General features: G+C 38.0%; 1 protein-coding gene across 2 annotated transcripts in view; it reads right to left on the bottom strand.

Moving 5' to 3' along the window:
• Positions 1–12,040: 12,040 nt before the first annotated feature.
• ERAP2 (endoplasmic reticulum aminopeptidase 2) overlaps positions 12,041–25,171 on the bottom strand; it is a 38,257-nt gene continuing 25,126 nt past the window's right edge. For both annotated transcript variants that reach the window (XM_059919393.1, XM_059919394.1), the window contains exons 13-19: positions 24,285–24,468; positions 19,972–20,128; positions 19,119–19,303; positions 16,431–16,592; positions 15,751–15,891; positions 13,698–13,779; positions 12,041–13,007 (exon numbers count right to left, since the gene is read on the bottom strand). In XM_059919393.1, coding sequence (XP_059775376.1) covers positions 12,864–13,007; positions 13,698–13,779; positions 15,751–15,891; positions 16,431–16,592; positions 19,119–19,303; positions 19,972–20,128; positions 24,285–24,468 — 1,055 coding nt within the window. In that variant the 3' untranslated portion in view covers positions 12,041–12,863. The remainder of the gene's footprint in view (positions 13,008–13,697; positions 13,780–15,750; positions 15,892–16,430; positions 16,593–19,118; positions 19,304–19,971; positions 20,129–24,284; positions 24,469–25,171) is intronic.

The following is a 25,171-nucleotide window of genomic DNA, read 5'->3' as shown; positions in this document are numbered from 1 at the left end:
TCCGCCGCTCCGGGTTTTCGCGACAGCTGCAGGAAGAGCGAGGGAAACTAGAGGAAAAAGCACCACACAGGCCTTAGCTGACTCCTGGGAGAGGAGCTGGAGGAGCGGGTTAGATCTGGGGGCGGGTCCATGGGCGTGGCCGGAGCAAGCCCCGCCCCTGGCAGAAAGGCCGGCGGCTCTGTCTCGTCCAGGGCTCAGAACAGCGGTCAGTCATCAAGCAAATGTGATGCCCTGTTGCGTCCGGCCGGGCCGGGACGTAGACGCCAGGAACTCGGCACCGCGCCGGTAAAACACGGTCATTGTCCCGTGGAGCAGACATTCCAGAGACAGACAATAAACTAACACAAGACACACGAGGCTGAAATAAATGCCCCGTTGAGCATTAAATTAGGGTGATGTGATGGAGAACGAGTGGGTCGCTAATTCGGATGGCTTGGTGAGGAGAAGCCTGGCTGGGAGATGCCACTGTAGCCGAGATCTGAAGGCAGAGTAGGAGGCTGCGGGCGAAGGTCGCTCCCCTGACAGCGAAGCTTCGCTTTCCCTGGGGAGTCCGACTCCGGGAGCTCACTCCGCCAAGGCTCGAGGGAGCCGACACTGTGGGTCGTCTCTGTAGGGCTGCGCGCTCACAGCACAGTGGTCCCAAGCGCTCGGTGGCCTGGAGGCAGAAGGGAGGCGGGGACCCCAGCGGAGGAGAGGGCACCCGGGGTCCTGTCCTCGGGCTAGCGGTTCGGGGCGCGGCCTCTACGTGCAGGCGGATCACAAAACCCGGCACTGGATCCGCCGGGGCCGCGGGCGCCGCAGGATGTGGGCAGAAGGCAGCTCAGCAGAGCCTTAAATCAACACCTGCGGCTCCCCGGGGTGCCGCCGCTGCGGCCCGCGCCCAGGCCAGGCAGAGCTAGGCCGGAGAAGCGGAAACTCTCTTGGTCGCCCCCGCCGCACAGCACTCGCGCTCTAGCCTCCAGCCCCCAGGCCTCAGCCCCCAGCCCCCATTGTTTCCAGTGGCAAACCCGGGCAGGCACAGCGAACCTTCGGGATGAAATAACCAGGGGCCCCGTGAGCCCCGGGAGGCTCGTCGGGGCCCGGCTTCTTCATCCCTTGCTCAGCGTGCGCATCGCCGCCACGCTGCGGAGTTCGCAGCCCTCCCAGAGTGCTGCCACCGCCAACTGTCCCTCTTCCCTCCTCCCCTAGCGCAGCCCTGGCCCCAGCAGCAACTTGGCTCCCGCGATGCCTCACTGCGCCTGCCAACTGTCACACGCTCCTCCGAGGCTGTCAACGGCAGGGCGTCGGTTGCAAACAAGCTGCAGGCGAGCGCAAACTGCCCGGACAAACACGGATGCCCGCGGTGCTGTTTGACCCACGTGGGAATTAGAAATTAGGTTTCAAAGAAGTAAAATCGAAGTGCAATATTGTATTTTGCAATGTTGTATTTTTAAGTGTCGATTGTATTAAATCACCCACTTCCGCTTTAAAACCTCCCGTGGATACCAATCACTTAGAATAAAAGCGAAACTCTTAACTCTGGGACCTCCTCTCCTGCACGTGCTCACGATACTTTGTCTACAGAGGCCTTCGGGCTGTTAGTCACCAAGTTACATCCAATCATTCCTGTTGCATGTTCCTCGTGCAAGAACTGTTCCTTCTACCTGGTACCTTACCTGCCAGTTCCTTCTTGTCTTTAAGGTCTCAACTGAAATATCTCTGCAGAGAGCTCTTCCCTGACCACACAATCGAAAATAGGTCCAAACATGGTCTACTCTAAAAAGACTGAGCCCTGCTTTAATACCTTCACAACAGTCATCGCTGTCTAAAACAATGTTTTTGTTTGTTCTTTCATTATTATCAATCTCCCTCTCAAGAATGCAAGCTCCACGAAGTCAGGGTCATTACCTTCATAAAGGGCTGTATCCTAATCCCTAGATAAGTATGCAATAAATAATTTGTGAATGGATGCAATGGTATTTTGAGTTCTAGTTCACGTGCAATGTTGAAAACCCTTCCAGAGAACATTTCTATATTGAGTGGTGTGTTTGTGATCAGTACAGAGAAGGTGTCTATATCATATGATACCTCAAAGCTGCTCTCTTCCCATTGTGTTAAAGATAACCAGAGCCTTTAGGCTGCCTCCTCAATGCCCCCCTCCCAGCTTCAGAACCAAAAATAGGAAGTGAACCACAGGGGCTGGTACATAAGTGTTCAAATATTATATAGTATATGCAGTGCTGGATTTTGTTAAAAGGACCCCACACATTGTATTGCTTAGATAAGAGGCTCTTACCTATATTTTAGGTCATGTCATGTTCCTTTGGAGTTATTTTTGCAATCAAAGCACTTAGTATCAGAGATATTTAAAACTCCACAGCTTGTTAAATCCCCTCATCTCACCTCACCTCACCTGTAAGCTAGAGTCTATCATGCTTTTAAGTGTGAAACACGTTACCTTGTGTTTGGTCTTAAATACTTCAGTTCTACAGAGACTTGTAAAAAGGCTTCACCATTGCACTAGCAAATATAGGTGGATCATCATGTCTTTTGAGATTTCTATGGCATAGAGACAAATAACTTCTTTTTTTTTTTTTTTTTTTTTTCACACACACACACACTGTATTTTATTTTTACAAGAGATAAATCGACTGACACCAAGCATTGTACATGGATGACCACAACAAAAGCAACAATGATTGCAATTACCAAACATGAAACACACTCATACTATGTCATAGTATTGACATTCAGTCCAGTAATCCTCCACTGTAACAGCTCCTTTACTTTGCAGTGAAAATTGATTTGTATATTCTTTGCCTCTGAGTCCTTGTGGAATTTTTTTTTTTTTTTTTTTTAAATTCAGACAGAAAGTCACAAAAATTATACTCATCCTCATCAGTTCACTCAGTCCCATGTAATTAATTTTTTTTTTTCATCTTGATCTTTTGTTAGCACTTTTATGAGTTCATCAGTTTTTCATTAGAGTTCTGAAAATGCTTATTCATTCAGTTCAGCAGTACAGTCCGTTACCAGAAACCTGTACTTGTCAGAGTCTTTTCCATGTATTTCTTGAAGATGAAACGAGACAAATAACTTCTTTATCCTCCCTTTGCCCACCTCTTGCCTCCCATCCTTCCTGCTCCTACACACACACACACACACACACACACACACACACACACACAAATACATTAAGGACCATTTAAAGGCTTATGGGTTGGCACTGGGGGTAAAAAGAGGAAAGAAAATTAAAATGTTTCAGAATCCTACCTACCCTCAAAAGAATGAAAGTGAATTTTGTTTTGTTTGATTCTGGGTTTTTATTTTTTGGATACCATTTTACATTTCACTTCATAAAGCCTTTTTGAGGGAACACAATTTCACAAATTCACTACTGAAACCCATTATGTTTCAGTCTTTAACCTCCTCCTACCCTCCCACACAGAACTTAGTATCTCATTACTTCCTTTTTAGTTAAGGGCATAATACTTTAAATTATTATGAAATAACTATTTACTATCAGAGGAGATAGTGTGACATTATCTACTATATTCATTTACTATTTTCAGAATCTTTGATGTCTACCATTTAACATTTGCAAACCAAAAATTTGGAGGGCTAATTATAATATGTAATAAATAGCATGAAAGGAAAATATGAGCTCTTTGAATAACGAACAGCATTTATTTATAAAGAAGCAACAAACGTGCTGATCAGTGAAAACAGGAACTTTTTTTTTCATCAAAATAAAGCACTTCCTATACCATGGATCAGCTAACCCAGACCTCATTTAACAGAGGAGGGAACGGAAGTCTAAGAGGTTAGAGGATTTACGCAGTCCAGTGGCAGACAAACTAGAACTCAGGTGGTCTGTGTTCTAAACCAGAGCTCTGGAGTTTCCTGTTTCTTCCCTATTCCCACAGGGAAATTAAGGTCAATGACAATAATCCATGGGAGGGATATGAAATAGAGAAATACAGCTAACTTCAGGCTACTGGACTGCTATTTCATCGTTCAGTTGATATTCCAATATAATTTACTGAGTTCCGTGTCACACTTAGGTGTAGCATTATTAAATATGCTTCCTAATTATTTTGAAATAAATAATTAAAAATACACTGGTTCAGTGTACACGTTTGAAAATGATATTTGTTCAACACTCTTGAATAAGTGGTGGATGCAGCTTGCTGCCAGGACACAGATGACCACCGTGAGGTTTCCATCCACTTCAAGGACTGGAGAGGTCAGTATCTCATTACTCCTGTAATATTTGCAGCACACATGCTCTGCATCAATTATGATGCTTGAAATTGTATCTAATTAAGAAATGTTTAGAGCACAGAGGAAAGCAGAATAATTCTCCAACAGAGTTCTGGTATAGCTTAGACTTTAGCAAAAAGATTCAGCCAAATGAAGTGAAAGGTTATCAGGAAGGGGCAGTTATATACTAGCTCAGATGCTTTGGACTACAAAACCAAAATGCTGAATTAAACTAGTTGGAACAATATGCAAATTTACCATCTCACATAACAAGTGCAGAGGTAAGGCCGTCCCCAGTCAGAGCTCCCCAACCTCATAAAAATCCAGCTTCTCACTCTGTGTATGCTCTGAGCAGTTTTCTGAAAGTCTGAGGACCGTGTAGTCAACAAGGTGGCTGTGTCAGGGAAGAAGAAAGAACCTTTTCTTTGATGTCTCTTTCTTAAGAGCAAGGAAACTTTTCTCAGAAACACCCTACTAGAACTCTTCTTAGGTTTCACTGGCCAAAACTGTAAGCCAGTCCATGGAAATGAAAATGCAGTTCCTGCGATTGGTGTCTTAGACAAAGCAGAGTCTAGGATCACTTCCCTTATTTCATATAGGGGAACAAGGGAGCACTTGGACAAAATCATTTTTATTATTCAGAAAGGAAAAGGGGTTAAGCAACCAAAATGTTAGGTAGGTCCACTTAATGTTATGAATACTGATATATTTTAATAATATTTTGATAATTTTTTCAAAACCCTAAGACACTTGTACAGGAAATGTAAAGACAGAGCCCAATTCAATGTAATTTTTCATATGATTGACCAATATAACTAGGATTACAAACCTAGAAATGATATATTATTCAACCTTGAATTTTGAACTGAAAGTAACTACCAAAATGGAAAAATATCTTAGGCATTTTATTAGTTTGCTAGGGTTGCTATAAAAAAATACCATAATCTGAGTGACTTAAAAAATAGAAAGCTGTTGTCTCATAGTTCTGGAGGTTGGAAGCCCAAGATCAAGGTGTCAGTGGGGCCGTGTTCCCTCTGAAGGCACCAGGGAAAGATATGTTCCAGGCAGGCCTCTCTTCTAGTTTCTGGTAGTTCCTTGACTTGTGACAGCATAACTCCAGTCTTCACAAGGCATTCTCCCTGTGTGCATGTCTGTGTCCATATTTCCCCTTTTAATAAGGACACTAGTCAGATTGAAGCAGGGGTCCATCCTGCTCCAGTATGACCTCATCTTAACTAGTTACATTTCCAACCGTATTTCCAAATAACGTCACATTCTGAGGTACTGGGGGTTATGATTTCAACATATGAATTTTGAGGGCACACAATTCAACTCATCATAACAGCATCTATATAATGGAAATAAAGAAGACAAGGTTGAAGAAAAATTTGGTTTCCAAGGACAGCATCAAGAAGCGAAAAGACAACCCAAAGAATGGGAGAAAATATTTGCAAATCATATACCTCACAAGGGACTTGTATCTAGAATATATAAACAACTCTTACGACTCAGTAATAAAAGACAAATAATCCAATTAAAAATGGGCAAAAGATCTGAATAGACATTTCTCCAAAGAAGATATACAAATGGCCAATAAACACATGAAAAGATATTCAATATTACTAGCCATGAAACAAATGCAAATCACAACCACAGTTAAGATACCACTTCATGGTCTGGCTAGACATAGGCATAGGATGGCTAGAATCAAAGAGCCAGATAATAATAATTGTTGACAAAGATGTAGAGAAATTGGAACCTTCACACACTGCTGGTAGAGATGATGCAGCTGTGTTGAAAAACAGTCTGGCATTTCCTCCAAAGATTAAACATAGAGTTGCCATATGATCCAGCAATTTCACTCCTAGGTGTGTACCCAAAAGAATTGAAAATTTATGTTCACACAAAAACTGGTACATGAATGGTCATAGGAGCGTTATTCAAAATAGCCAAAAAATGTAAACAACCCAAATGTCCAACAAAGAAGTCAGTTACAGAAGATCATATATTGTATTATTTGATGTTTTCGAAATGTCCAGACTAGGCAAATCTATAGAAACAGAAAGTAGATTAGTGGTTGCCTAAGAATGAAGGGAGGGAGGAATGGGAAGTGATTGCTAATGGGTACAGATTCCTTGGGGAGATGAAAATGTTCTAAAATTGACCATGTTGATAGGTGCACAGCTTTGTAAATATACTAAAAACCATCGCCTCTGACTGGGGCAAGTTGCTTAACCTCCCTGGGTTTCTTTTTCTCCTTTGCAAACTAAGGACAGCTACCTCCCTCTTCAGATTATTGTGAGGGTAGGATGAACTAACACACCGAAAATGCTTTCAGCAGAGACTGGCACAAAATAAGTGCTAAAGAGGTATTTGCTATTACTATTAAATGTGAATCGTAAACCTTTAATTCCATGTAGATTGCATGCAAAAAAAGATTAGACACACAAAGTATAATGAGAGAGCAAACAAATTTGTATAATGCTGACTTATTTTAACCTGATAATTTAAAATAATGGGGTCCTGAGGAAACCAAGTTTTTGGTATCGAGTTTATATCTAAGTCCTGCATCAGAAGGGGCCTCGCTAGGCCAGCAAATGGCAGGGATGGTGGGCCCTGCTCCAGCTGTGAAAACCAGCCATAGGCCCTCTTTAATAAAAGTCAGAGGATATAAAGACTATTTTTAGAAATGATCTCTAGCTGGAATTTTTGATTGACTTATTCTTTCTAGGGAGATATTTACGCTCCTGAAGATACTGATTCAGTTTTCATTTTCCTTTATTTCTTACAGCTATGCTGAAATAGAGCGTGGCTAAAGTTCATTCCTATAAAATGTGTCCTTCAGATTTTTGTTCGTTTTTGAGCATGAGAAGGTCCTGTAATGTTTATGCAGAAAATTACACTTGACTGTAATTCTTGACTGACTCTAGGCTGGCTCATATGCTTTCTTCCTCCCTCTGGCTGATAGCTGCCAGCACAGGCTGTCAGTCACTCAGCAATGTTTGTGGAGTGCCCATGGTGTCCAGAGACCAAAGAGAACTGAAAACAAAACAGGAGCTAAAGTTTTGCTTTTAAGGCTTTACAATACACTGGGCCAGTCAAGACCAGCACACAGGATATATACATAATGCATAATACATGATGCAGAACTATACAATCATGGTCTAGCAGGACCATCTGACGTAAAATTGCCAAGTAAGCTTGTCTCTGAGTTCTCTGATGTCCCATTTTCTATTTTCCTTCCTCACTTCAAGGTGCTGCTTCACACAGTCAATACATATGTATCAAATGCCATCTGTATACAATACCCATAAATAAGTAAGAGATACTGCCCTACAGAGCTTCCTACCCAACCAGACCTTTCTGGGGTATTGCCTTCATTCCAGAATCCACTCCCCCAGTCCTCTCTTCCAGCTTCAGGGTCTTCTCTCCTTAAGGCCCTTTTGTCAGCTAGCTATAAAGAAATATTAATTTAAAAAAACAAGTCACACTAAAGCATGAGTTAAAGCTTAATATTTTAACTTTTATTAACCCAAAGGAATGAATCTGTAATGGTGGAATTACAGAAGAAAAGGCTGCTGGTTAAGGGGAGATGTATTTTGGGAAAGAAAATCCATGAATTTCCTTTTTTAGGCAGCACTCTTTAGATTTGGCTTTGCAAGGCCAACAGTGCAGGTGTTATTTCTTTCTAGGTTCTCAGTGAGACAGAGGAGCCAACAGTTGGTATACTCCCTTGGACTTAAACTCTAAACACCTAGCCTTCCCAGAGAAATAGTTAACTGAAAGTAGGAGAATAATAAGCTTTTCCTACCTGGTAATGGCATTTCTAGAATATAGAACATTATTTTTATAAATTTATTTATTATATTTATTTATTTTTGGCTGTGCTGGGTCTTCGTTGCAGTGTGAGGGCTTCTCATTGCGGTGGCTTCACTTGTTGCAGAGCCCGAGCTCTAGGCCACGGGCTTCAGTAGTTGTGGCTCGGGAGCCCTAGAGCGCAGGCTCAATAGTTGTGGTGCACAGGCTTAGTTTCTCTGTTGCATGTGGGATCTTCCCAGACCAGGGCTCGAACCCGTGTCCCCTGCATTGGCAGGCGGATTCTTAACCACTGCACCACCAGGGAAGCCCAGAACATTATTTTTAAAACAGTGTTTTGATCAGTAGTGTCAAAACTATTATAAATAGTTATTATAATAACTATTTATAGTTATTTATTTATATTTATTTATAGTAGTGTCAAAACTATTATAAATAAGGCAAAACTTAGAATAAAAAAATACAAAACTTTAAATGCTACCCAGTCTCTCTCATTAACCAACAACTTATCATTGTTTCTTTTTTATTTTTCATTTTATTTATTTATTTTTGACTGCGTTGGGTCTTCGTTGCTGCACGCAGGCTTTCTCTAGTTGCGGTGAGCGGGGTCTACTCTTGGGTGCGGTGAGCGGGCTTCTCATTGCGGTGGCTTCTCTTGTTGCAGAGCACGGGCTCTAGGTGCGTGGGCTTCAGTAGTTGTGGCTCACGGGCTCTAGAACACCGGCTCAGTAGTTGTGGTGCACGGGCTTAGTTGCTCCGCGGCATGTGGGATCTTCCCGGACCAGGGCTCTAACCCATGTCCCCTGCACTGGCAGGAGGATTCTTAACCACTGTGCCACCAGGGGAGTCCTATTCATTGTTTCTTAAGTGACCTAATTCAGCCCCCGAGTGTGAGTTAAATTAACTCACTCAGGACATAGGGTCTGACTCCTATGGATTCTGTCTGGATCACATAGGTTGTGCATACTTATTTCAGACCAGAGCTTTTCTTTAATCCTTATCAGCTGACATATCTCTACCTGTTTACCCCCTCACCAGCTAAAATACTCTGTTCGTCCTTCTAAGATTTCTGCTATTACTCTTTGACTCTACATCTGGAGGTATGACTAGAAAGAAAATAAGGGCTTCCCTGGTGGTGCAGTGGTTAAGAATCCACCTGCCAATGCAGGGGACACGGGTTTGAGCCCTGGTCCAGGAAGATTCCATATGCTGCGGAGCAACTAAGCCCATGCCCACAACTACTGAGCCTGTGCCCTAGAGCCCACGAGCCGCAACTACTGAGCCTGCGTGCCACAACTACTGAAGCCCACGCACCTAGAGCCCGAGCTCCGCAGCAAAAGAAGCCACTGCAATGAGAAGCCAGCGCACCGCAAAGAAGAGTAGCCCCCGCTCGGGGCCACTACAGAAAGCCCGCGCGCAGCAACGAAGACCCAATGTGGCCAAATATAAGTAAATAAACAAATAAATAAAAATTTTTTAAAAACTTAAAAACAATAAAAATAAAAAAGAAAATGAAATTACCTATCAGCAGCCTTATACCATGGAGACAACTGTTTCTCTTTTAGAAAAAGTTCCCCCACCCCCTTCCCCACCTCTTTCCATATTTAAGTTTTTAGAATGTTCTATTTATCCTTATTCCAACTCCAACTCAAAATATTAGAAATGAGTTAGGATTTCCAAACTTACTAGTTTATTAGAAAACAGTTTTTAAAGGAGAGTACTGTTCTAAAACTGAGAAATAATGTCCTTTGTATCTTTTAAGTCTTTTCACAGACAATTTGCTCTGCCTACTTTAAAATGAGGTTTGTAATTATAACAGAGGTATTGTTTGGATGACTAGAGGAACATGCCAGGTGGTATTAACATGGGAACTCCTTACAGAGCCATGAACCTGAAATATTGTATTGAAAGAAAGAAATATGGTATAATTCAACAGCGGAAGGCATGAACTTTGAAGTGTGGGAAATCATGTGTGTAAATACCTAAAGATGAGAATTAATGAGTCATAGGTTGAGAATAGAAAACTGGTTACCGGACCTTATCTGGGAGTATGGTAGAAGATGAGGACTTCGGGGGAAAGGAGAACAAATTAGCAAAAGATCTTGAAGTTATGGTTGAAGTTAAGTTTGAAGAAGTGATTGAGACATAGAAAGCTTTTTCTATCTTGTTAAGTCTGCATTTCTCAGACTTTCTAACCATTTCTCTTTATGAATATTGGAAAATTTTTCCTGATTTTAAATCCTGAACAAATGGTCTGTTTATACTGCTAACTTCTTAAGTATTATACAGTATTAGGCACCCACAACTTTATTTCTGAGAAATCAATACTGCACAGTCAATACCACCAACCAGTTTCCATACTAAGGAGCCTCTATGTAAAAGTGTTCATCATTTGCATATTGGAAAATAAATTATTATGGTTTCTGGGAATATGCTAGAGTAGGTACCCTGACTAACCTTCTTGCTAAAAATAACTGAAAATGTAGAATGAAATATATTTTTTAATTATTTTAATGCATTCGTGACCTGAAAAGTTAGTAAGGAATAGTCATGCATAAAAAACTAAGTGAAAGCAGGAAACCTGAGGGGTCAGCAGAAGGCTGAAGTCAATGTTCTCCTTGAGGGCATCTGAAGTTTCAGTTTTTAAGCCTTTGAGAGCGGAGGGGACAGAGGACAAAGCCTGGGCCTGCCTGAGGTGGGGAACATAATAGAAAACAAAATTCAGGTATAGTCTGTTTATAAACGACTCATATGAAACTAAAGGATAGAGAAAAATTCAAAGTAACAGGGTACAAAAAGATGTATCAAGCAAATACCGAATCAAAAGAAAGCAATGGCATAACTTTGTAAGTATCTGGAGAAACTGTACCTTACTATGAAAAAGGATTACTAGATACAAGAGATTAATATTTGATACTGACAAGTAAGAATATAGAGGTAAGAAGAAAGTGAATTAACACCCCTTTTCAGAAAAATAATCTGGCACTAACTATTAAAATATTAGATTATGTAAAATACACATATGCTTCAACCCAGCAAACCCACTTCTTTCATAATCCTTTTCACCCTTTCTTCCTTATGATTTGGAAACATGACTTTGATGAGATTAAGGTTTTAGGAAGCAGACAATATAATAAATGGTTGATTTAAAGTCTGTAAATATAATTACATGTTGAATGAAAAATAGTGACATAGTTAAATGGAAATAAGGTCATAATTAATTTAGGTAAAGAGGTATTTGTTCCAGAGTAAAAATGTGGCCATTATAAACAACCTGTGTTTGGTAGACATTAATGTTTAAGTAGAAAACTAGATCCCGTGACTATTTAGAGGCCTTCTTTGCAGTCTGGAATGGAATAAACCCCTCCTCCCCCCCAAAAAAATTCCAAAAAAAACCCCCCAAAAAAACCCTAGGAACTTCCCTCAGAAAATAAGGATCTCTCCTAGTAGTTCCTTGCCAGGCTTGCTTCTCTGGAACCTCAAATAGACCCAGTGACATAGCAAAGAATGAAATGCAGAAGTATGAACATGAAGTAGGACAAGAAATTCCTGTCACCGTAGTAAGCTGGACTCTTGAGGGCTGAAGGGCCTATTCTCCCTGACACAAACCCTAAAAGGGCGCAAGCCATTGCTCTGGGCTCCCCTGATCTGGAAGATTTCTCATTCTGAGTGGGCTCTGGAAACCACAATATTTTCCCTGTGCCTCTGTGGGGAATCAGGGAAGCATGGAGAAGTTGTATCTGCTCACTCCATCATTATTCATGATATTGTATATAACCTTTTTACAACTTGTTTATTCATTCAAGGTAAAAGAAAGTAAAACTAACTTTAGCCAAACCTTAGTTTGTTTTGCGGGTCTGGCATCCACCATAAGGGTTTTGAAATACCACACTGAAAAGTACAATACATTTCTTTTTAAAAAACTCTTTATTTGTTAAAACGTTATTGGCACAGTACTTCTCATGTTCATTCTCATCAAATAATAAAATTTCCACTTTCTGTACTCAATTCTTAAGAATCTGAGAGGTTAAAAATGTATTTAAACAAAGAACTAAAAGGAAGAGAATTAAAAACTTGGAAATTTATGGTAGATAAATTACTACACAAGAGAAAGTACTTTTCTTATTCATGGAAATGTTAATGGCACAATTCTACTGAAACTCATACATATTTTACTGCTTAATTTACATATTACCTTGGTGGAAAAATAGTATTCTTTACTCTTTCAGTTTCCTTATGCTATAGTACATATAATTCTAGAGTGATATCACTTAGGTGTTATACAAACCTTGGTAGGGCCATGAACAGGTCAAATCTAGAGTCAAAGGTGCTATTAAACTATTCAGGCTGAGTTGAGGGAGCTGGAGAGTAAGAAGATGGAAGGATGCAAAAGAAAGATTTTTTTGCAGATTGGCTGTGTTTCCTTGAAGGTAACCTGGTTGGGCTAATTCCAGGATTCTATGCAAGGTTTAAAAAAAACATCAAAGAAGCAAAGTAGTAGTCGCATAATGTCGGGCATTGTAGACAGTCTGTGCTGCAGCTAAACTATTACAGCTATATTTATCAATACATCTCCACATATCTCCATTATTCACAAAGTTTACTTTAAAATAGGCTACTGAACTGGCCTTCCCTCACCCCAGCATCATACGTCTGCCAGCTAGAGATGATAGCTGAGCACAGGTAGCTGTGCTGGCTGATTTCTTGAGGCTTCTTACTGGTTAAACCATCTGGGACTTTGACTTGAGCTTTGTCCACTTCATGTAGACACAGCCTGCATCTGATGTGCTGTTTCTATTGACCATTTAAATACTAATCAGTAGCCAATTCCTCAGGGTGGGAAGATTCTTCTCCAGCCACTTAATATTCTTGGATATGGTTTCCAGAACAATTTGAAAAATTTCCAGATGTGATCCTTGGGCCTTAAGAGATTCAAAGAACAGTTTCACCTGAAAAATAAGCAAGAAAAGGATAACTGACGTGGTTCATAAAACACTTTCTCTTCCAAAGGGTTTCAAAACAGCTTATAAATTACATAAACACAGGCACAAGCATTTCTTTGCCAATCTCTGAAACGTTATTTTCTTCTTCTCTTTTTTGGGCATAATTATTATTTCACTTTACCTTCAAACAATAGATAAAATAAGACAGGAATGACAAATCTTACAAGTGAGCACACTGTGGGTAAAGAAGAGATTGAGCCAAGTCATAGAGTAAGCAGTGATCTGAGATTTAAGTACTAGAATTCTGAATTTGCTTGTAAATAAATTTAAGATTTACTGTGGAAATAAGATGTAAACCACTAGAATGCTTTTTTTAAAAAAAGTAGAATTACCAAAAAGAGTAATTTTGTTAAAAAGACCTTTATGAACTTTTCCAAACTTCAATATAATCACTTGAGTGATGATACAATATGAATGAAATAATACAAAAGGACTCATCCCTCAAGTATAATTTCCATTTTGAATGCTATGAACATTAGTCCTGTCCCTTCCATTTACTTGCTATGTGACATTGAACAAACAGCTTATTTTCTTTTAATAAAATAACAACGTCAAACCAGATTGCATCTAAGTTTACTTTCAATTCTACAGCTTGAACATTTATTTTTAAATTATTAGCAATAGAGAGTCACAAACCTCTTGCAACTCATCCTTGGAAGAAAAGTGAGATGTTGTGCCAGAGATGATCATTCTTATGGGAAATGAGCCCAACTCAAATCTGAAAATAAAAGGAACCTCATAGATTTAAGTAATAGAAATAATGACCTTATGTTTATAACATGCTATATATTTAAAATATATAACATTAATAACTATATGATAAATTTGTGCCTTGCAATGGATACTATTAATTACCACAAGAATAACTCATATTCATCCAGTAAAATCTGAAAGCTATGAAATTTATCAAATTTGACCATAAGACCATAAGATTAGCTGTGTTGGGTCTTCGTTTCGTGCGAGGGCTTTCTCTAGTTGCGGCAAGCGGGGGCCACTCTTCATCGTGGTGCGGCGGCCACTCTTCATCGCTGTGCGCGGGCCTCTCACTATCGCGGCCCCTCCCGTTGCGGGGCACAGGCTCCAGACGCGCAGGCTCAGTAGTTGTGGCTCACGGGCCCAGTTGCTCCGCGGCATGTGGGATCTTCCCAGACCAGGGCTCGAACCCGTGTCCCCTGCATTGGCAGGCGGATTCTCAACCACTGTGCCACCAGGGAAGCCCTACATTTTTGATTATTCACCCATCAATAAATATTTTTTGACCAAGAATTTCCCAATATACATATTTTTATTTATGAATTATATGCACGTACTATGTTAAAGGTAAAAAAGAAAATTTAAGAGCATAAGATAAGAAATAATACATGTAGTATTATTTTCTTCTTACACTGTGAGGCATTGTCTTACATACTTCCCCATCTCATTTTGGACAACACTGTGTTTATACATTATGTTTATTGGGGCATTGTTTGTTGAACTCTCATTCGAAGCCACAGATGGCATCCTTCACCCCAGTGTCTTATATAGAGAATCTGTACCACAGGTCAAAGGGATTCATGCTGTAAAGCAGAGCATAGATACATCTCAGAAATGGTCCCAAGTCTGGACTGTGCACCATGGTTGGGCAGGAGGATAATTTCCAGTTACGAAACAAATCTACAGCATTGCAGAAAAGTCTGACCATTTCAGGAGGGAACAGACAGTCATGCAAACAACGAAACCAATGATTCCAGTAAGGTCTTTAAGGAAAGATATTTTAAAAAAAGTTTTTTAACTATTCAGTCTCATGTGGATGTCAACCCCTTGAAGGTCCTGGAGTGGGGTAGAAATGTGCTCTGTACTGACAAAAAGCTATCCGTGAGGACTCTGAGACCTTTATGGCTAAGAAATGAGAGGGAAGAGGAACTGAGGATGACTGACATCAGAGATGCTAACTGATACAAAGATAAACAGAGCAAACTGCACAGCTCTTTCATTCAGGGTATTTTCCATATAGTTAATAAGTGACGTTTTGGATTTGGATGAGGAATGGCTGAGCACTTAGCAGGAGGTTTGTTGTGAGAGAAAGCAATGCCATCCTGTACATTCCAATGAAATCTAATCATTGTTGGTTTTTCTGGGACTATTTTAGGTTCAGGAGCATACTGAGTGAGCTCTAGTTTTCCCCAAAGTTGAAACCCCAGAAAAGACTCATAACCTATCCAGTTTTGGAGGGGAGCTCCCCAAACATTTCTGATTGAATTTCTTTTAGCTACTCCAAGCTCTCCACTGTGCCACCTCCCCAGGGGAACTGGAAAGAGGGATTAGTTCTCTTCAGAATTCCTGAAGTTTTTTTCCCCCAGTGTTTGATGTACTATATATGGCTTCAATGTATTCTTCAGGGTTGGGGAGAGAGCCAGAAGGGAATGGGGGGATGAGGCTGATGACTGGATTCAACTCAGCTCTTACTTGTTCCCAGCAATTCTTCATTGCCTGGGCTGAGTAAGAGAAATCTGTTTCCCATTCCCTTTATTTCATTCCTCTCACTTATACCTGGACAGGGCAATTTGGGCTAGTGAGTTTTAAAATTGACAGACTTCATCAAACTATTTGAGTAAAAATGGTGTCACTGGGATCATTTGGTTATACATGGTTTTAGGCAACTGAGATATCTGGGTGGAAGAACACACGCTGGATGTAAACAAATACCAACTTTTTAAGGAGATGGATCCAATTTTCTTTTACAAAATTCCAGGCTAATTGCTGCCCCTTTGGATTTCGGGCAATTGCATGAAGAAGAGCTGCCAAGTCCTGTGTCTTGATAACCTTTCCTTCCATTCCTAGTTCAATTAACCTGAAGAAATAAAAATCACTTAATTTTTCATGGTTTGTGTTTTATAATGGAAATTAACTCAGGCTATCAGTATATTAGAAGAATCAGAGAGAAAGAGGCATGACAAAAGTGTGATGTACCAAAAACAGTAATAAAGTCTCTACTGGCTAACATTTTTATTATTCCAGTTAAACTTTTGCTTTTTTCTAGAAGTAATTTTATTCACTTATTATTTCAAAGAATTTTGATTAGCATCTTATATACATCTTATATTAGCATCTTAAAATACAAGATGATTAGCATCTTGTATTTTGTACAATAATTTTCCGCCAAGGTTCTGAAAGTAAAACATAGCTATTTGTTTAGTATCAATCACATGTTAATAACTAAGGAATATCTGTTTTGCATTTTGTCAATATATATTTTTGGAAGTAAAGTCAAAGCGGTTCAAATTCTGATTCAATTATTATTATATGCCTTTGAAATTGGTAGCTGAAATTTTAGTATCTTCCCTGAATATGTGTAAGTTTACTTTTAACAATTTAGTTAAATTCACTTACTTCATTAACTTTTCCTGATGTTTGCTGGTTGACAATGCATACAGAATTTTGTTTTTTTCAGCACCTGACAATGAGAGTTCGTATTGCTCTAGAAGGTAATTCCATCCTGCTGTTGTTTGAGCACCCACGGAGTACACAATCTTTAAAACATCTGTTGGGATACTGTAATATTAAGCACGAAAGTGAAAAAAAAATTCTATGAAAGAAAAAATTCTTTTTTTCTTATTATGATTTTAAATTGCTATAACAGAATCACCCCTGAGTTATTTCCAGTACCTAGCATATTAAACCTTTTTTTCTGGCAAATTTTTATAAAAACATTTTATGTAATTCTACTTTGCAAATTATTCGTGGTTTTTTTCCTCCTGATGATAAAATGTTAACAAGGATAATAATCATAAAAATGTCAACTACTTGGAGATGAAAACAGAAAGTTGATGGAATGAATAAATTAAAAAAGGTGATTTCTGAAATATAAATGCACTCGTTTATATAGGATTCTATCATTAAATAGCATATATTGGTGCTATAAGATTTTTTTAAAAAGATTATTACTTGCTGCTTTAATGTCACATTGGGAGTATTTTCTAGCAGGCCTGTCTGAGGGTTATCTGACTCTCTAGGTGTAGAGAATTATATTTTAGCACAGCTGTTTAGAGTTCAGTCATTTTATAATTCTGTAAAACTGATAAGATGCAATATTATTAGTTTCTGTGCACCTTAAGAAGACACCATGGTTTTGGGGTTTTATTGTCCTATAGGATACTAACTAGCTTTGATTTTAATTTGGTTATTATTTTTAATCCCAAATATCATTAGATCAATAATAAATGATATTCATATTGATGGCTTGGAATAACCAAAACACAGAGAAGTAGGGATGGGACAGGCAATTTGTATTTATCATGCAGGGACCATAAGGTTGTACTAGTCTCTATACAACTTATTTAACTGTCAAAGCTACCCAGTGAGATAGAAAAATTATGCTAATTTTTAAAAAGTGGAAATAAAGCTTGGAAAGGTTAAGTAACTTGCACCAAGGCGACATACTAGCCTTTTTGGAGATGGGATTTAGACCTATGGTTCTAATCCTGTGCTATTTCCGCTGTACTATATGCATTTAAATATCCCAAGAGACTTTGAATCATAAAACAAAAAGTAATTAAATTACATTCCACATTATTTTGTTTTAGTGTGTTTTACTGTACAAATTTATAAAAATTGGTAACAAATTAATTGTAAGTTCCTTGAAGGTAGAACACATAGTTGTTTTGTTCACTAGTTTATTCTTAGCACCAAATGCAGTGCCTGGCACGTAGGCAACAGGCAAAGCATTATATTTTGAATTCATGAATGAAGTAATCAATTAATCAATAAAAGGAAATTCCCCTTTAGGATTAATACTAGTGCTCTTGAAGTTTAGAAAAAAGAAACCTACAATATATGATTATGTGTTCTTGATTACAAGCTTAAATGAGATTTACCCAGAATTTTTTCATAGGCATAGCATCCTATTCAACAAGTTGAACCATTGTATCTACTGTACTTGAGTTACTGCAGGTAAGATCATCCCTCTTACAACTAGCATAAAAACAGAATAATATTCTGTTGTGTTATAGGGCAACAGATGTTTATATTTTAGCCTCACTCATACAGTTCATTCAAACATGAACAAAAAGAAGAGAAAAATATAGCTAAAAGATATTTTTGTTCTGAAACTGATTTTAAGCCTAAATCCCAAAGAGTGAAAAATTCCAAAAAGAAGAAAATGAATTACTTTTTTTTAAAAGAAGAATTCAAGAAAAGATTTCAAAAAGCTCACTGAGACTTAGTTATGTGGAGATAAATTATAACAGCATTTCATAACAATTTGGCAGAGGGAAAATTGACACCATTGCTTTACATGGTACTAAAGTTGTGAATTATTTTTTCTATTTTAAAAAGGAATTTTCCTTAATTCATATACAGATTTGACTTCTCAAAACATCCAACTGGAGAGTCAGAGTTTTAATAGCAACAGTATAAAGTCATGTGTTGGACAGAAATCAAGGCTTACATTGAAAAGATCGTGGCATCTTTCAGTACCTGTGGGTTGCAGCTGCTAAACTAAACTGCAACATAATCCTTTTGATCACCGGGCATCTACTTGATTACAACCACCACTGGAATCAATTTCGCCACCATACACATCCTTTAGATGGCCCAAATCATCAGTATCCTATCAAAGCTGAAACTTGGGGCTAAGGCTGTGGTGTGGTATTGGTTAATTGGTTAATGAAGAAGTAAACACATTTTAAAAAGGCACTGCCCCCCCCCTTTTTTTTTTTTTTTAGTTTCATCAACTGATCACTGGTATTTGGATTGCATGAACATTTCATATTGCTTTTTACCTTTAAAAGGCATTACTCTTGGAGATTGGGCAGCGGCCCTGCCGGCCTCCACCCTCTGGCCATCTTTCTGGTACCATGCTAATGTTTATTAGCTCTCCCCTACAGGGACTTAAACCTCACTTCCCAAAAATCTATCCAGCACTTGCTGTGTGGGAGCATGAAACAAAGGTATGTAATTCCCAGCATGGTTTTTTTTTTCTATCCTCACTAAAAGGTTTTAGATCTAATGTCTTGCATGATCAAAGACTTTTACATCAAAGTGAAAGGAACAAAGAATAGGACAGAAGTCCAGATCTACTTTAATTTTCCACTGGATTCCATCCACTGAGAGAAGAGTTCAGTTGCCTTCTGGATGCAAGGAGCATGGTTCAGGTAACAGGTCAGCTTCAAGAGAGCCGAACGAAGCCTTCTGTCCCAGACCGAGCCCTCGTCGTGCCAGCTTTGCATGTCAATCGCTGGCTTAAAATACTGGAGAAGGTAATGCTGCAGAAAGCATAGGATGGTTTACAGAAAGGCTAAGTTTAGGTCTTAACCCAGCTCTCACTCAACCCATCCAAAGGGCTCAACTCTAAACTGTCTGCATGAAACTTTCCCGAAGCATAGAACTACTTATCTCTATATTTTGCTTCGCTTTTTCTGGCCTCCACCTACCAGAGTTAGTTTCTCCATTAGAAGTACAATTTAAGCTTGGTGCTTTGTGGTCACCTAGAGGGGTGGGATAAGGAGGGTGGGAGGGAGGGAGACGCAAGAGGGAAGAGATATGGGGATATATGTATATCTGATTCACTTTGTTATAAAGCAGAAACTAACACACCATTGTAAAGGAATTATACTCCAATAAAGATGTTAAAAAAAAAAAAGAAGTCCAATTTAATTTCCTATCTGAGGGGGGAATACCAAGTGATATAAGATAAAATCACCTTAGGAGGGATGTTTTGCTTATGATCCTGGCACCTAGCTCTTAGGATGGCGATGACAAGGAACGAGGGACATCTAACTATTAGGTGCTTAAGTGTTGACTGTGTTATCAGCCAGTTTCCTCAGATTCTTCAAGATTTAACCCCAAGAGTTCACACAAAACAGAACAAGTCTCACTGATCCTCCAGGCACTGTGTATTTTACTTAATGAATTTTCTGAAAGAAACACAAACCTTGAGATTTTCAGTGACATCTGAAACATTCCTTCTTTCCATGATGTGGTAAAACAATTCTAGATATTCCAGGCCTTTGAGAAGTGCAGGGATGCTTGTTTCATGTTGGAGATAGCGAGTCAGGTCAAGGGCTTTGTCTAGAGTCAACCTTCCTGCACTGAGGTATAAAACAAATGTCAGTGGTTTGTGCATATCTTACAGTTCTTAATATTTTAAATATTAAAACAAATATGATACAGAGAGCAATAACAGAAGCAGTTCATTATATTCAGACCATTTGGTTTAAATCCTAGTTCTGCCACTGACTTGGGCAAATTAACCTCTCTGGGCTTCAGCTGCCTCCCCAATACAATGGGGATAATAAGAGTATCTACTTTAGTCCTCTGTTGTAAGGATTAAATGAGTTAATATAGGCAAAGTGCTTAGACTAATGTCTAACATAAATAAGAGCTTTGTAAATGAAAATGAAATAAATATTAGCTAATATTCATGTTTAGTACCAAATAATATCAAATTTTCATATATTTGTCATTCTCTAATTGCCTAATTTGTGGGTCTGAATTGTTCCTCCAAGCATATTTGGAACTTTGAGGACAGGTGCCATGTCTTTTGTTTCTTTGATGTCCCTCCTAGAGCCTAACAGAGAAGCAGCACTTATTCTGAGTGGGTCCAAACAAGGATTTTCATTTTTTTAAAGAATCTATTTAGATTCTAAAGTGATATGCCTTCTCTACATTTTCCTTTAATGAGAAGAACAAACAACAAAACTATTATTCTGAATATCAGAACATTAGGATCTCTTCTGTAGAGGAAATAAACCATTATACTGTCACTTTTGTAAAGTGGTTTTCACATGTGTTTCTGAGAAGACCTGTGTCCCTGAAGCATCTATAAACCATTCTTGCCAGCATCCAACTCCCAGATTAAGCATAATAGTTTAATATGGAAACAGATTCCAGAACAAAGATATCTGTTTTGAATTTTTCATTAATATAATGCCCTATCTCCTATGGGTTTTTTAAATTTTAAATTTTCATCTAAAATGAGGGAACTGAAACTAGAAAGAAGTGACATTAAAAGCAAGCAACTTTTGTTGTGACTATACTCTTCTCAGCCACAATGACATACTGTTTTAAAACAGACTTAACAGTAAATTTTCCAAACATTCATCTGAGACAGAGGGCTGGACCATATGCTCTATGATTTTTATGGTCTGCTATATTTTTTTAAAAACAAATCCACAAAATGTCACTATTCCTGCCCACATGTGTTAAGTGTCATAATATATGGTGCAGTAGATAAGTACAAATAGAGTCACAACCTTTAAAATTTTAAATGTTAAACCTAGTGCACAATCCATTCATTACTTTGCTCACATTGGGGAAATCAATATGAAACTGGTAGAGAAATTAAGGAAGAATTGGCTGCTTATGTTTATTCTTCTTTAGACTTTCCTGGAAAGACAAAGTGTTTTCTTTCCTTTTTCCCATTTATCATCAACAGAATAATATGTAGAATAAATCAGGTCACAAGGTCTCCAACAGAAAAAATATTAAGGATCAGGTAAAGTATTATGCATTGTAAGCTTTTCCTATTCTAAGAATTTCTGTAATGTACTCACTTTATTCAGTGTGACATATTATTTACTTTCAGATGCTATAAAGTATACTAAGAGGATCAGCAACAGGAAGAAACTAGGTATTATATTCTAGGGTTAAAATTTTAAAAAGAATGTTTAACACGTAAAACTCATTTTATATTAATCTTGTTTTTCTTTTTAGCCCAGTCTAATTTATTTTTTACTTAGACAAATGCCATTATTTACTCTTATATTTACCTACTTTAAAACACTTTAATCTTAATATTCATTTAAGAGGGACTCCTTTTCTTTTTATAAAGTTATTATTTAATAAAAATCCAGCCCCTCATTACCTGCCCTCTGCTTCAATCAATGCACAAAACGTTATCTGAATGTCTGTTTAGCTTAAAAACTAAACCCAGATATAAGCATATACTTCAGCCCAACAGGAAAAAGTCTATCTATTTATTTATTTAAAGTTTCAGCTAAATGGTACCTTTGTGAAATAAACTGTATTCCTGAGGAAACAATTTGGAGCTTCTTTTTATGGTGTTGGACTTAAAGAAATAAATAGCTTACCTGTAAAGAAATTATGATTGTCATTTTAATTCCACCCAACTCAGAGGAGATCCAAGTCTTAAATTATATTTAATAATAAGTATGAAAACCCAATTGAAATGAATATGCATTCCTGGATCAAATTCTGTCTCTAAACTAAATGTGATCACAGATTACATCCTTTAACTCTTAAATAGATATTTCACAAAGCAGGGAAGGAAGAGATATATATCACCGAAGCAGAGTAGCAAGTAAAAATATTTAGACCTATTATAAGATGTTTAAATTGTTTTCTTATATAATTACTTTTATTATAAAAGTAATATAAACAAACTACAAAACAATTGGAAATTAAGGGGAAAAAACTCATAATTTCATTACCTTACATATTTACTAATAGCACTTTGGAATATTTCTTTCTGTTTTTGTTTCTCTCACCTTTAGCTTTTTTTTTTTTCATGTAACTGCAAACATAATAATACCTAAGCTTACATTCTGCTTTTTTTCCAATTTCACATTATTTGAAATGCATTTTTCTATGTTGTCACTTCACCTTCCCATTCAACGCATGATCTTTTAAACAATTTATATTAGATAATACTAATAATGTTAACAGCTACCATTTATTGAGCATTTATTACTGTACTTAGTGCTTTATCTACATTATCTTAAGCAATCCTCAAAACAACCCTGCATGATAGACATTATTATTATTGGAGTTTTAAAGACTAGAAAAGTTTTAAAGACTAGAAAATTTAGGCTTAAAAAGGTTAAATAGCTTGTCAAAGGTCAAACAATAAGTGAAGAGGTAGTACTTAGTTGATTTGTTTTAAACCAAAATTTGTACTCGGAACTTCATTAACCAGTCTACCTAGTAAAGAAATGATTGCTTTTCCACTGATACATCAGTAACTATAGAGTTCCTTCTGCTAAATTTACACTACACATAAATTTATAGGATAGAAACAGCAAAAAAGACTTTGCAACTACTTCAAAGATTGGCTTTCACTTGCTGAGTTGTCAATATTTTTCCTTCTGCCTGGTCTTAAATTTGTAATCTACCTTCTTTGCAATCTGCTCAGAGTTTCTCCTTTAAGCAGACAAACCTCCCTCAACTAATGATAATGCACTTCTCAGCTAGTCTATCATGCATCCACTCAGATGTAGGATAGCCATACTACCATGATTCTCCTGAGACCTATGGGACTGAGGATTAAGCTCTCAATCCTCTCACTTTTCTAACTAGGGAACTCTATTGTACAGAGAAGCTGTGTCTGAGAGATGTCTTGCTGGTTACGTTTACTTAATTTGACCTAAATAAGGATCGGAAAGGAAATAATATGTCACACTGAATAAAGTGAGTACATTACTGTAATTCTCAGAATAGGAAAAGCTTACATAATGCAAAATACGCCACCTGATCCCCAATTTTTTTTCCATTGGTGACCTTGTGACTTATTCTACATATTATTCTGTTGATGATAAATGGGAAAAAGGAAAGAAAACACTTTGTCTTTCCAGGAAAGTAAAAAGAGGAATAAACATAAGCAGCCAATTCCTCCTTCATTTTTCTACCAATTTCGTATTGACTTCCCCAATGTGAGCAAAGTAATGAATGGATTGTGCACTAGATTTTAAAATTATAAAGGTTATAACCATATTTATACCTTTTGTCCAACAGATTACATTGGTATTTGGTGAAACAGCAAGCTACCAGTATAAACAAATTTAAAATCTGAGGTCAAAAGCTTAAATGCCTGGAGGGTCCACCATAAGTGAGTGAAGCAGGCCTCTCATGTGTACCATTTAGGACTTTGGTACATAGGAGAATGTAGGCCTGGCCCAAAGGAAGATCTGCCCACTCTACCCTCCTCTATGGTTGCCCTGTGGGAATGAAGGCCCACAGTTGCCAAATTTTCTCATTATTTAAGAGATTCCAGAAGTCAGGATTTCTACATAAACTTCTCCATATTTAAAAATGTTGGATTAAATTTTTAAACGCTGGGTGGGTCAAAATACTTTATCAGTGGGTAGGCTGTGGCCTAATGGCCTGTATTTGACCTCCATTCATATCCATATCATGTGAATGATTAACACTGAAAGTTTGATTTGAAATCTAATGTATCTGGTGATAAAGCAGTTATTTCCTATGAAATCAGATGAAGTTTTGCATTACCTTACTAGCTGAAATGCATCATGAATCAGACTTATTCTGTCCTTAGGTCTGAGAAATGTGTGGTTCTGATTCAGCAGTGTAATGAGCTGGTCCCATCCATGCCCCTCATAGTGGACAATGTAGTAGCCATTTGAGTCCACATTGAATTTTACCCAACTGGTCTTCTCAGGTAAATCCAGAGTATCTAGGAGGAGAAAATTGGTATAGGTATTTCCTTATCGACGTGCACACCAGGAACATCTCCAAAAATGTTAGTCTCCATACTATTACTAATAAATCAAGGAGAAGACAAAGTTTTGGAAGACTCACAATGATCCTTATTTTCATAGTCTGCTGGATGGCTTATTTTGGGGATGATGACCCTATTAAGTTAATAAATAAACTAATTCCTAGGAAAAGGACTGATGAATTTGTTCTCAAAAGCAGTCTATGCAGGTTTAAGAGGCATGCAAGGGCCCAGTGAGCCAGATGATGAACATGACTGGAATTTGGCTTGATTTATTGGTGGCCTTGTCTCAAGGTTTAGTTACTGCTCATTGAAATATGTATATGTAAATAGGTGATCCATTTGTCCAGTCCTTACTTTGGGCAAAATAAGGACTGTAGGCTGAACGTGACATTATGATGGGAACATTCTCAAATTTCAGTGATGTGTGTAAAGGGGAAATTAAAATTGTATTATTTTTAATATGACAGACATTATACTAGGTGGTAAAATAACACTACCATATTCTCTCAAAAGCTCTGTGAGGCTTAATCCCCATTCAAAATAAGATGAGAAAACTGAAACTCATAAGAAGTTAAAAAATTTTCTTAAGGGCACACATCTAATATGTGACAGAATGAGGATTTGAATCCAGAGCCAATCAATTCCAGAGTGTATGCCT

This window comes from Balaenoptera ricei, chromosome 3 (genome assembly GCF_028023285.1).
Source record: "Balaenoptera ricei isolate mBalRic1 chromosome 3, mBalRic1.hap2, whole genome shotgun sequence".
NCBI classification, from domain to species: Eukaryota; Metazoa; Chordata; class Mammalia; order Artiodactyla; family Balaenopteridae; genus Balaenoptera; species Balaenoptera ricei.
This window is presented reverse-complemented; position numbering and strand designations above follow the sequence as displayed.